Source organism: Eschrichtius robustus, chromosome 10 (genome assembly GCF_028021215.1).
Source record: "Eschrichtius robustus isolate mEscRob2 chromosome 10, mEscRob2.pri, whole genome shotgun sequence".
Lineage (NCBI taxonomy): Eukaryota > Metazoa > Chordata > Mammalia > Artiodactyla > Eschrichtiidae > Eschrichtius > Eschrichtius robustus.
The window spans coordinates 12,641,260-12,653,970 of NC_090833.1; the positions used below are offsets into that span (position 1 = coordinate 12,641,260).

The 12,711-nt window shown below is 43.6% G+C and overlaps 1 protein-coding gene across 3 annotated transcripts in view; it reads right to left on the reverse strand.

Annotated features, from left to right (window-relative positions):
* Positions 1 to 1,598: 1,598 nt before the first annotated feature.
* The window catches only part of MRRF (mitochondrial ribosome recycling factor), a 57,827-nt gene continuing 46,714 nt past the window's right edge, over positions 1,599 to 12,711 (reverse strand). For all 3 annotated transcript variants that reach the window (XM_068552125.1, XM_068552123.1, XM_068552124.1), the window contains 2 exons: positions 11,342 to 11,501; positions 1,599 to 2,168 (listed from right to left, as the gene is read on the reverse strand). In XM_068552125.1, coding sequence (XP_068408226.1) covers positions 2,091 to 2,168; positions 11,342 to 11,501 — 238 coding nt within the window. In that variant the 3' untranslated portion in view covers positions 1,599 to 2,090. The remainder of the gene's footprint in view (positions 2,169 to 11,341; positions 11,502 to 12,711) is intronic.

A 12,711-nucleotide genomic window follows, 5' to 3' on the forward strand; every position in this document is an offset into this window, starting at 1 on the left:
GGATTTGGCTGTTAAGAACCAAATGCCTTTGGAGTGGAGTTACAACATAATTTATCATTTCCTCTGTTTATTAAAAAATCCTGCATCTTTGAGAAGCACATTTGCAGTGATTGGGGGATTTCGGCCACTCACAAAAGACTGCTGCAAAGCCCCTGCCATGTGGCTTACTCCAAAAAAGACTCCTTGATTGCTATTTCTATCCCTGTCCCTCCCCCAGCTGACTTCCGATCGTGTGATGGCTGCTCAGGGCTGGTGAATGGGGTTGGACTGAGGACAGGTAAGCGGGGCAGGAGAGTATGGTTCACTTCTTTCATCTTTGACCTAATTCTGACCTTGAATCCCGCTGGCTGTCGTGCAGCTGCTCTGCCAGTACAAGCAGAGGGAGAAGTGCAACCCTTATTACCTCTCGCACAGGACAGAGTCTGAGAGGAGTCAAACAGCAATGATAACTTGGATGCTGCTTCGAAGGAAGGCAGCCAGGCCCTGCTGCTGCCAGAGTGGGTTCCTTTCTAAAGGCAGACATCTGGCAGAACTGGAATAAACTTCCTACCTTCCACCCAAGACATCATAGACAGCAGCTCAGGCCAGTGCCCATGCACCTCTCAAAGACAGGGGTCACATCTCACCCATCTTTGTATTCCCAGCACAGAGCACAGTACCTGGCACAGCGTTGGTGCTCACCGTTTGTGACAGCAGCAGGACGAAGTGGGAGGAGAACGTGATTGAGATCAGGCCTCAGTGTGACTCCCAGGTCTGCCAGTTGCTAGCTGTGTAACCCCAAGCAAAAAAACTTAACCTCTCTGAGCTCTCCCCTCTCTGTAGAATGAGACTGACAATGAATAATGAAACCCTCTAACCCTTTGGGCAAGTTATCTAATATTGTCAGGTCTTAGTTTTCCTAAAATGGAGATAATAACGCATCTTGTGAGTTTACCGTGAAGATGAAAAATATTACCTAGAACTGTATCTAGCTCATGATGGCTACATTATGAATGAATGAATGAACAAAAGAACAAAGGAAAAAAAAATTACTGGGGGGGAAAACCTAACTTAACCTAGTACCCAAAGATGAGCCACAATAAACGACTTGTCCATCAATAACAGGTAGGCCCTGGGGACAGGGATCTCATTACCAAGTAAATGTTGAGGACAAAGGAAAGAGTAGAAAATGACAGAATAACCGTGTTAAGACCAGAAAGAAAGGAAAAGAAGTCAGCATTTGTGGAGTAGCTACTATGTGCAATTCATTCACAGCACATTTGAATGCCTACTGTGTTCCAGGCATTATGCTAACTTCTAAGGAAACTAAAAACATACAGACTAATTATCAAAAAGAACAATTAAGGTTCAGATAAAAGCAGTGGACAGTGCTAGAAGAGCCAATAACAGGCGTCCTAGGTTGGGGGAAAAATGAAGACTTCCTCAAGGAAGTGCTATCCAAGCTGAGAGCCAAGGATGAACAGGACCAGCCAGGTGAGGAGTGGGAGAATGGTCCAGGCAGAGGAAAGAGCATGTGTGATGACTCAGAGGCAAAAGCGCTGCTCTGGATGCTTTACACATCGGTACTTAGAGATCATTAATTCAGACTGATTCCATCCTTTGCGGTTGTTATTCTTTCCAATCAATTTATTTAGATTTTATTGTTTGGTGAAAATGGGCCTCTAGCAAAGGTATCCAGGCACAGGTGAAGGCCCACATTGGCCCAAGCAGAGTTCAAAGGTGGGGACAGGGCCTGACTAATTGTTTGAAAAGGAGGCTCCCAAGATGAGCAGCAGGCAGTGCTACGCCTGCCAATGGTCCTGACAGCTCGGTGACGTCACAGTCAAGGCAAATGGCCCAAGTAAAGGCCCTCTGTCAGCAACAGAGACTCTCCGAGGGCCACCCAGGCCAGAAGGTCCAGAGCAGATGGGGTGGACAGGGGACAGGAGGAAGAGAATCAGCAGTGTCCCACTGGAAGGCTGGGCCTTCCAAGGACTGACAAGTGCACGGTGACAGCCTTCCGTGTGGACGGGGTGGAGAGGTGCCAATTTGCCACCCATGGGATCTACTAGAAACTGGGCTTGGGAGCACTGCTGGCCCCTGGGGGATTTTCATCCAAGGAGTTCTTTGGTTTTCACTGCCAGATGTCTGTCCAGCTCTGCAACGGTGTAGTCGGCCATTTGGCTGATCTGCAGAAACACAAAATGAGACAACCTGATAACTGGGGCTGAGAAGGGGAGGGGAAGAAATATTCCAGAACTATGAAAGGTTATCTGGGAAATAATAATGGTGACAAAAGCTCACATGAATTGCATCCCAGCCAGGCACTGTACTAAGAACTTCGTATACATACGCTTATTGACTCGTAACGGCAAGAAATAGATACCATGAGATAGTATTATCATCCCCATTTCACAGATGAGGAAACTGAGGCAGTTAAAATCACTTGTTCAGGATACACAGCTAGAATGCAGCAATGACAGACTTTAATCCCGGGTAGTCTGACTGCACAGCCCAAAACAGTTATTATTACAGAGTGCAGAGAAGCCAGTCTTATCTGTCCCTTAATGAACATCTAGAATTTCCTACACCTCAGACACTCTGCTATATAAAGCCCTCATACCAATTAATAAGGAGAATATTAAGATCCCAACAGACAAGCAGAAAAAAAGTACTGAAAAAAGATGAAGTACCTCTGGTTAACAAACATGGAAAATTCAATAGACACTGAAGAAATGCAAATTAAAACAAGATATAATTTAGTTATCATAGTTAACAAAATTTGATGTTGTGGTTTTTAATTATAATATTCAGTGCCAGAGCTATGGTGAAATGGATAAACTCACATATCACCGATAGGAATTCAAATTGATGCAAATGTTCTTATTACCATTTTTTAACCCCAAACTCTCTCAACTGGGAAATTACCACATAAATGGGATCCGAGAAAATGTTCTTAAGTTCTATATGCAAAGATATATACCAAAGCTTATAATCATAAATCAGAAAATTTAAAATGACAGCACATGTAATTGAATACATACAGCCGTTAAAAAGGGTTAAGACTGTCTATTTCTCATGGAGAGGGTATAAATATAAATAACATTCCAGTATATAGCTCTGAAATGTCTGTTTTATAACAAGCCTGGATTGCTTTCGTAATCAGAGAAAAAGAAATAATGTTTCAAGATATTATTTATAATATCATGGAAACATGCTCATGTTACCCTTGAATTAAAGAAAAAGCAGAATACAAAATGTGTATATACATAGTAGAAATGATCTCAAATACGTTAAAAATACACGTATTTTTTAAACTAGAAGAAAATGTGTCAAAATGTTAACAGTGATTATCTTCTAGTGATGGGAAGACAGGAAATGTATTATTCATGTCGGTATCTGTCACATTTAGCATAAAACTTAGTACATAGCAAGTGCTCAGGAAATATTTGCTAAATGAATAATTATTAGTTTTCTGTGCTTTTCTATTTTCTCCACATTTCCTGCAATAAACATATACTCCCTCAAAGAATGAAAAACAAAACACAGTACAAAATTCAGTGAGTGTTGCAGCCTCCCTCTCGTGTGTAAAGGGGCCTCAGGCGGAAGCCTCAGGCAGGAGGCTCTGAAGGGGCTGCGTGTTGCCCAGGATCTGTGTGCTCAGCAGCACGGCGGCTGTTTGACGTCTTTATTTGCAGACCACAGGCCCTGGCCAGGGACTGGGAAATAAGTGCACTGGAAAGGATTTGGAGCAATTGGTCCCAGGCAGGGAGACAGCCAGGTTCTTGCCATAGCAGCAGCTGCATATTTTGTAGTGGGGAGGGCAAGGCTTTCCCCTGGGGCTGCTGGGCACTCCGGAACAGGACCAGCGTGAAACGGCCGCTTGGGCCTCCTCACTCAGCCGACACAAACCCTTGGCAGGCTTCTTGTGCCCCGACCCCGAGCAGCCGCCTTGCATGGGGTGTGGCGTGGTGCCCAGCAGCACTTCAGTACCTGCAGGGTGGCAGCCTGGGATGGCCAGGAACGAGGGCTGCAAGCCTCCTCTGGAAAAATGGTGTCTGGGGACAGAGATGGGGACTGGGGGGAGGAAGAGGACCTACGGGAACAATCTGACAACATGGGTCATGGGTTAAATTCTCAGTGGGGTGACAACATGCAAGTTCCCACTTTGAGTCTCAGTTTCCTCATCTCTCAAATGGGGATGCTAGTCCCTTCCTCAGAGAGTAACTGTGAGGGTTAAACAAAACCATGAATATACAAGTACGTTTAAACTGGTTATTTGCTATGCAAATGTTGCTTGTGTTACTCTGATTTTTACTATCACTTTCTGACTTCTTTTCAAATTAATCAATTGATGAAAATATTTACTAACTCTCTGCCATATTACAGGCACAAAGTGCCCTTGGGACAGTCCACCTGCAAGTTCATCTTTCCCATCTTAAAATAACGACAATTAACAACAACAAGGATACCAACAACAGCATCTATTTACTAGGAGCCAAACACTGGGCTAAAAACTTTACATGCATTATTTCACATAACCCTCAAAATGTATGAAATACTATTATTATCTCCCTTTAATATACTGTAAATATTAATGATTTCACCTGACAGTTGCACAGTAGTTCACACTATGCAGAAATGTTTTGTCCTCTGTCACTTCGTTCAAATCCAACAACGTTACATACCTATACTATAAGGCAGGTGGGACAGCTATTATCCCCATTTTACAGAGGAGTAGACCAAGGCATAAGATGTTAACTAACCTGCCCAAGATCACATAAAAAGTCAATGGTATGACGGAGCCAAGAACTCACCTACCCCTGATTGCCAGTTTAAAGCTGCTACTCCCTTTGGGGAGCCCACAGAACCTGGCCTAGTCCTTCCTCATTCAAGGGAGGCTGTGCTAGACTCATTAAAACAGTTAATCCCATTCCCATATTCAAAGCCATAAGGTTGAGAGAGAGAGGAGTAGGATGGACAAAGAGGGCAATTACTGAAGACCAGCAACCATACTAGCTACTTAAAAGTATGTTGTGTCATTTGGTCCTCGTACCAATCCTGTGAGATAGGCATTACTTCTCCCACTTTACAGATGAGGAAACAGGCCCAGAAAGGGGAAGCCATTTGCTGACCTTAACAGCTGAGAAGTGAAAGAGCTAGAATTCGAATCCAGCCCAGTCTGCCTCCAGAGCAAGAGCCCTTTCCATGACAACATGCTGCCTCATGAAGATGATCACGTCATCATCAACATCATCGTCACTGTCATGGTCATGATGATGATGATCATCACGCTGGCTCCTTATACGTTCAGGAAAATGAAAGGCAGAGACAGAAAAGGGAGACTGTTAAGAGCACACAGTGCACCCCCGGGGCAGGCCTGGGTAGCAAAGCTCAGAACGCCCACAGTGCCCGTGGGTCCTGCTCCCACCCACGGCCTCACTCAGTCCAGCCTGCCTGCCTGCCTGCCTGCACAGTCTGCTAGGAGCCCTTCAGCCCCACTAGCACCCAGCTTCGCTTCAGAGCGGCTCTGTTTCTCAGAAAAAAGCGGCAGTGAAAGGATCTTGGCCAGATTGACTGGTGGTTTCTGCCAAGTGCTTTAATGTTCAGCAGACCCATTTATAGCAAACTAAAGTCATGGTGAAACAGCAGGCTGACAGATGTCAGAGTCCCAGGTGGGAAGACCCTGGTCCTTCTTCAGCAGAGATGGCCTGGGCTGGGGGCTGCGAAGGTGGTAGAGGAGAGGTGGAGATCAGACATGACTGCAGGAATAGGACCTACAACTGAATCCTTTCATTCTTATATACCAAAGGTGAAACACTTTTATAATACAGTTTTAAAAAATCTGACTCAAAAGAATTTTGGAAATTTAAAAAAAAAGAAAATTTCACAAAGAATAAAATTACAATTGTTCATAATCCAAATGACCACCATTAACATTTTGAAGTAAATAAGCTTCCAACTTTTTCATATACATGATACTTTTTCATTATAAAAACGGAATATTATAGTGTAACCTACCTTAAAAAAAAATACATTCCGAAAACATTTACTGTATCTGTAAAGTATAACTGTCTATATATAGGGATTCCAGCAAATGGATGTAAAACAAGCTATTTTCCTACTGTCAGAAATTTAGACAGTTTCCAGTTTTCTATTATACATAATACATCAATGGACACCGCTGTAGATAAGATTCTTGATAACTTATTTTAAATAAATCCTTAAGTCAATGGAATCAGAAATTGTATGGGTTTTGGTATATACTACCATATTATCCTCTAGAAAGGTTTATGGATTTATAGAAAGAATAACTAAATCTTTTCTGTGGAGTGTGGAAGTAAAAACAATACTTCCAAGATGAGCAACATTTTAAGTTCACATTAAAAATTCTACGTTCAAATGTTAGGGATTAGAAAGGCAAAAAATTTTTAACATACACATATTCTAAACACCCTGCAAGTGATTTAGACAGCACGTATCAAGAACCTTAAAAATGTGCGTTCCCTTTGTGCCATAATTCCACACATGACACTCTACCCTAGGGAAGTCATTTCAACAAAGATTTATCTATAAAAATATTCACTGCAACCTTATTTATAACAAAAAAAGTTTAAACAAACTAAATGTCCAACAAGAGGGCTTATGAAAGTGAATTATGGTATAACCACAAGATGGACTATTTTGCAACCATCAGAATGCGGCTGTTTACAAAGAGTTTTTTTTAAGGAAAAGAAAATGCTAATAGTCAATGCTAAACAGAAAATAAAAAGCTGGATACAAAATTGTATGTAAACTATAAGTTTCCAATCATGTTAAAAACTATGTAGTTAAAAAAGGGGAGGGGGGAAGGAGAAATATCCCCAAATGTGGGACTATGGGGTGAATTTTTCTCCATTTTTAAGAACAGTCTTCTGAATTTTCTACAATGAGCCTACACTGCTCAGAAACAAAGTAAACAAATACATTTAAAAAAACTTTTTGAGGACTTCCCTGGTGGTGCAGTGGTTGAGAATCTGCCTGCCAATGCAGGGGACACGGGTTCGAGCCCTGGTCTGGGAAGATCCCACATGCCGCGGAGCAGCTAAGCCCGTGAGCCACAATTACTGAGCTTGCGCGTCCGGAGCCTGTGCTCCGCAACAAGAGAGGCTGCGATAGTGAGAGGCTCGCGCACCGTGATGAAGAGTGGCCCCTGCTTACCACAACTAGAGAAAGCCCTCGCACAGAAACAAAGACCCAACACAGCCAAAAATAAATAAATAAATTTTAAAAAAAAAAACTAAAACTTTTTGATAAAGCAACAATCAGCAACAATCAGCCCCTGCCTTGCTTATTTAAAAAATAAAAATAAAAAATAAAAACAAAAAAAATCGCACCCAAAACTCCAGATCGGTGCCTTCTGTTGGGGAAAAAGAACAAAATGAAGCGTGCAAAAAGACAATTAATATTTATTTTACTCAGGCTTTTCTGTAAGAAGTTAAACAAAATGATCCCCATTTGAAGGCATTACCAAAAATGTTAACATTGTTTCACGTATCCCTTCAGTGCAGGATGAAGAAAACACTTATCTGAATGAAAGAATAAGAATGACCATCATTACAGTGGCTTTACTTAGATATGTGGAGAAAAAAAATGCATAAAGGTTAGACATAGAACAGTGATAGTATTTCCTCCCTCCCTCCCTCCCTCCCTCCTTTCCCTCCCTCCTTCCTCCTTCCCTCTTCCCTTCCTTTCCTGGCCACACCACATGGCTTGCAGGATCTTAGTTCCCCAGCCAGGGATCGAACCCGGAACCTGTAAGTGAAAGTGCCGAGTCCTAACCACGGACCCCCAGGAAGTCCCAACTGAGTATTTTCTTGTGCAAACTTTTAACCATATGACAGTAAATAAAGTTATTAACAACAATGGTAAGAACTAATATTTAAGTGATAATATCTTAAATAATAAAGATTATTGCACTGGATATATCATGTAATATATATAGTATGATCCTTTTTCTTGTAATATTACATATGTGTTTACAGAGATAACCTGAAGGCCTGCAAGAAAACGTTAACAAGGGTAAACTCTGGGTGATGAGATTGCAATTACTTTCTTCTTAATTTTTTTAAAATATACACTAAACATCTATTAGTTTAGTATAAGAAAAAAACTAATAAAGTTATTTTCATTTTGGAAAATAATAATAATCAACAGTAATAAGCACGAAATAAAAAAGTCTAATCTGAAGAAAAAGGTGAAAAGGCAGGTGCTAATGAGTGAAGGCTTCGGGTGAGATCTTTGTCAAGTAGGTTTTATCAAGAGTGCTGGTATAGGGGCTTCCCTGGTGGCGCAGTGGATAGAAATCCGCCTGCCAATGCAGGGGACATGGGTTCGAGCCCTGGTCTGGGAGGATCCCACACGCCGCGGAACAACTGAGCCCGTGCGCCACAACTACTGAGCCTGCGCTCTGGGGCCCACGAGCCACAACTACTGAAGCCCGCATGCCTAGAGCCCGTTCTCCACAACAGGAGAGGCCACCCAACGAGAGGCCTGCACACCGCAATGAACAGGAGCCCCCGCTCGCCGCAGGTAAAGAAAAGCCCGCGCGCAGCAGTGAAGACCCAACGCAGCCAAAAATAAAAATAAATAAATTTAAAGAAAAAGAAAAAGAGTGCTGGTATAAAAAAATAATAAAACTAAAAACCCAAAAAACAAAATTAGTGAACAAATCAGACAAAACAAAAACACAGATAAAGAGAATGGATTTAGTAGTTACCAGAGGGAAGCAGGGTGGGGGGAGGACAAAATGGGTAAAGGTGGTCAACTGTTATGGTGACGGGTGGAAACTAAACTTTTGGTGGTGACCACACTGTAGTGTGTACAGAAGTTGAAATATCATGTTGTATACATGAAACATATAGTATTATAAATCAATGTTACCTCAATAATTTTTTCAAAAGTACAAGAAGACAGATTACAAAAAAAAGAAAAAGGAGATTGCTGGATATCTGATCATTCTTCCTTTGTTCAAGGAGCGTTGGCTCTGGTCCCCGAGGCAGATGCCCAGACCTGCTGAGTGAGGAGCGCCTGACAGGCCCCAGAGGTCCACAGGCTCACCACCAGGAAGCAGCACAAAGGCCAAGAGTCAACTGCAGCGATGGAATCCCCTGGGAGACAGACAAGGCGCTGCCCCAGCTGGACTCTTACAAGGCCTGGGCAGTGCTCAGAAAAGGCCAGGCTAGTCTCTGCACCTCTGTGAGCTAATGCAGGCAAAGAGGAGGGAACAAAGAGGTCAGGAAGGGCACTCCGAGGGGCTAGGTGTCACATACTCTAATGGTGCTTCTAGCATCCCAGGGCAACCCTTCAAGGGCGAAATTACAAATCCCTTTGTACAGAAGAAACAGACTCCAAGGAGTCAAGTAACTTCTCCAAGGTTATAAGACATCAAGTGCGGAACAACCTCTTTCTAACACGGGTGCCATTACAGGGGTATGCTGCAGTGCTTCCAGGTCACTACCTTTCCTGTCTGCTTTCGCATATCTGGGAGTTCTTTAAAAATGCACATTCCTAGGCAGACCTACTGAATCAGAAAATGCAGAAGCGGGCCAGGCATCCATCTAAAATTCTCCCCTGGGTGACTGTTGGGCCTGGTCGACGACTAGCATTTTAACTGCAAGTCTAAGAGAAGGGAGTAGTTAGCCAGTTTACGGCCTCCTCCTGATGACCCCCTAACGGCTCTCCCAGCCTCCCGCAGCTTCCCTTTTTACTCCCCATCCTGCCCACACTCCGGTTCAATCTTCCTAAGATAATGCTTTTATTGTGGACGAGGAGGCTTTGGGAAAGCCCTTTATATTATGCTAAACATTAAAAATTCTATCTCCTCAAGACGGGTAAATTCATCTTCCCGTCTTAATTCCACTGGCACCACTCAAGTTCAGGCCACCATCATTTCCCGGTTGGATTTCTGCAACAGCCTCCGGGCCTCCAGTCTTGTCCTTTACCATCCGTTTTCCACCCAGCCACCACAGTCATCTTTTGAACACAAGTGTGAGGCCCCCACTGTCTGAAAAAATAATCGTTCAAGGGAGCTCCTGTTTCAGAATTACCTGGGGATCATTTTAAAATGCAGATCCCTAGGCCCCACCCCAGACTCACTGACTCAGTCTCTGGGAGTGGAGGGGGAGGGGAGGGGAGGATATACATATTTTTATTAGCTCCTCAAGTGACTGGAATGCTGTGATGATAGATTAGATTAGATGATTGTTTAACAAGTATTCACTCCTTCCCCCAGACCTCCATGAACATATATACTTCCCTGCCCCAGTGATGCTGGGCTTGGCCCGTGAGATTTGCTTGGCCCGTGGGTTGTGACAAGAGCAAGTGCTTAAAATGTACTTGAGGAGCTGGGCTTATGTGCTTGGCATCTGCTGTTGCCATGAAAAGATGCCCTGGGAAGCTTGTTGACTCCAGAAGATCGGAGAGATGTACAGCAGACTTGAGCCCCATCCAAGATCTGAAGGCAAGTACACTGAGCCCATCCTAGAACAGCTACATCCCAGCTGACCCACAGAAACCAGAATAAGCAATAACGCTTGATATATAAATCACTGAGTTTCGAGGTAGTTTGCTACACGGCGTTCTTGTGGCCACGGATGACTGATAAAGATGCAGAGCCAATGTGGGAACCTCTGGACGTGTTAAAGTTCAAACTCCTCACCCTGGTATACAAGACCTGCTATGAATTGGCCACTCTGTCTTCTCTGTCCATTCCCAGTGTCAACCTGGGTCCAAGCCACGGTTATCTAACTGAATGGTGTTCTTTTCCATCACCATACCTTTACACATGCTGTTCAACATTTCCCCCTCGCCTCTCACTATCTCACTCCAGTAGCTCCTTTAAGACTTGTTGAAGTGTCACTACTCAGCACACTAAGAACAGTGCCAAGTCCCCAATTCTCCACACGCAGACAACCAAGCATAGACAGGAGAGCATCAGAGTATAGCCTCTGAGATCAGTCTGCTGGGTTTGGATCCCACTGCTGCCATTTACCAGCAGTGGGACCTTGGGCAAGTTATCTACCTTCTGTGGGCCTCAGTTTCCTCACCACCCACCTCACAGCTTTGTAGTGACGAGGATAAATGAAGTGCTGTAAAGCGTTCAGCTTAGAGCCTGGAACACGGTGGAAGGTCAGCAGCTTCCTCTCCTCCTCCTTTATCCCAGGGTCCAGTGAAGGGCCAGGTCCTGAACAGAGACTCAGCCAATACCGATCACATCAGTGAAAGAACTAGGAGTATTCCGTTTTCATTTTCCTCACTTCAGACATGAACAAGTGATTTTCTGGGTCAGATACATAAGCACTACATCTGTTGGCAACAGTACCTGTTTCTCTATGAGCCTAATGGTGTCCTCCGAGGCCCTGTCCTTCGATTTCTTCAGCTTATTCATTGCGTTGGTACGAACCTTCCGTAAAGAGTCTTTGGCCTTGTTGGTGTTCTGTTTAGCCAGTTTCACCAGCATTTCCCGGTGCTCCCTGGTTACTCTGATAAAAGACAAAAGAACATTCAACAAAATCATCCCACGCATTAACAGCCAGCCAAGAATTCAACATCACTTTGTCCACTAGCTCAGCAGTTTGTAACTTTACTCTCTGCCGGTGGAGGGTCTTCACGTTCCTGACACACGCCCATGGGGATGCTCAAGGTCAAGGAAAGTTCCTGGTGAGATAGCTGAGAACAGCCAGTAAGAAGAGTGTTGCTTAAAAGCATGAGCCAGGGAGTCCAGGCAGGCCTGAAGTCAACTCTTGGCCATGCCCCTTACTAGATGCATAGCTGACTTCCCCTCCTCAGAGTTCCCATCTGTACAATGGGGATAGTCAGTACCTGACTTAAACGGGTGGTGTGAAGATTATGGCATGATGCGTGTATATTGTTTAGCACTGACCTTGGCACCTTTTAAGTGCTCAATAAAAGGAAGCAACTATTAGCTATAATTCCACCCCTCTGTCTCCCACTAAAGAAAGCAGTGCCAATGGATAATGATGCTACAGAAATAGCATCATCTCTATACCTCTAAGTCACCCAAAACAAATAAGCAGCAACCTTCACAATCTTAACTATTATTATAGCAAATTACTTGTGAATCACCTCAACACTGACCCAGACACAACATTTGAGAACCACTGCACCAGTTAACTTCCATAAAGTACCCATGAGAGTGTCTGGCACATTAAAAATGCTTAATAAATGTCAGTTATTTTTACGACTAGTATCCTCATCATAATAACAACAAGGAGCACATTGAAGGCCTATTATAAACGCCTGTGACAGGCACTTTATACGTTTTTGTAAGTTGACCCTTACAACAACCGTATGAAGCAGTTGTTATTCCTATTTCACATTTAATCATCACAACAAGCCAGCGAAGTAGTCTAGCTTGTTTGTCCTGCCTTCATTCCTTGGTCGTGTACGCACTGAGCGCCTACCACCTGTCAGAGTGCTGGTTGTACAGAGTGCTACGATGAAGGTGACAGACCTCTGTCCTGTTCTGAGGGAGCTTAGCTAGGGAGAGAGCTAAGTAAACAGACCTTTCCAATAGAGCGTGTCTGAGTTTGGGGAGGGGTCAGTTTGGAGAGGGAAGACTTCCCTGAGGAAATAATATCTAAGCATGGTAGTCATTAGGTTTGTTCACTAATATTCTGGTTTTTATTCCTGCCAGTAGGAATGCACTTCCCCATCCCCTCTGAAGTTTGG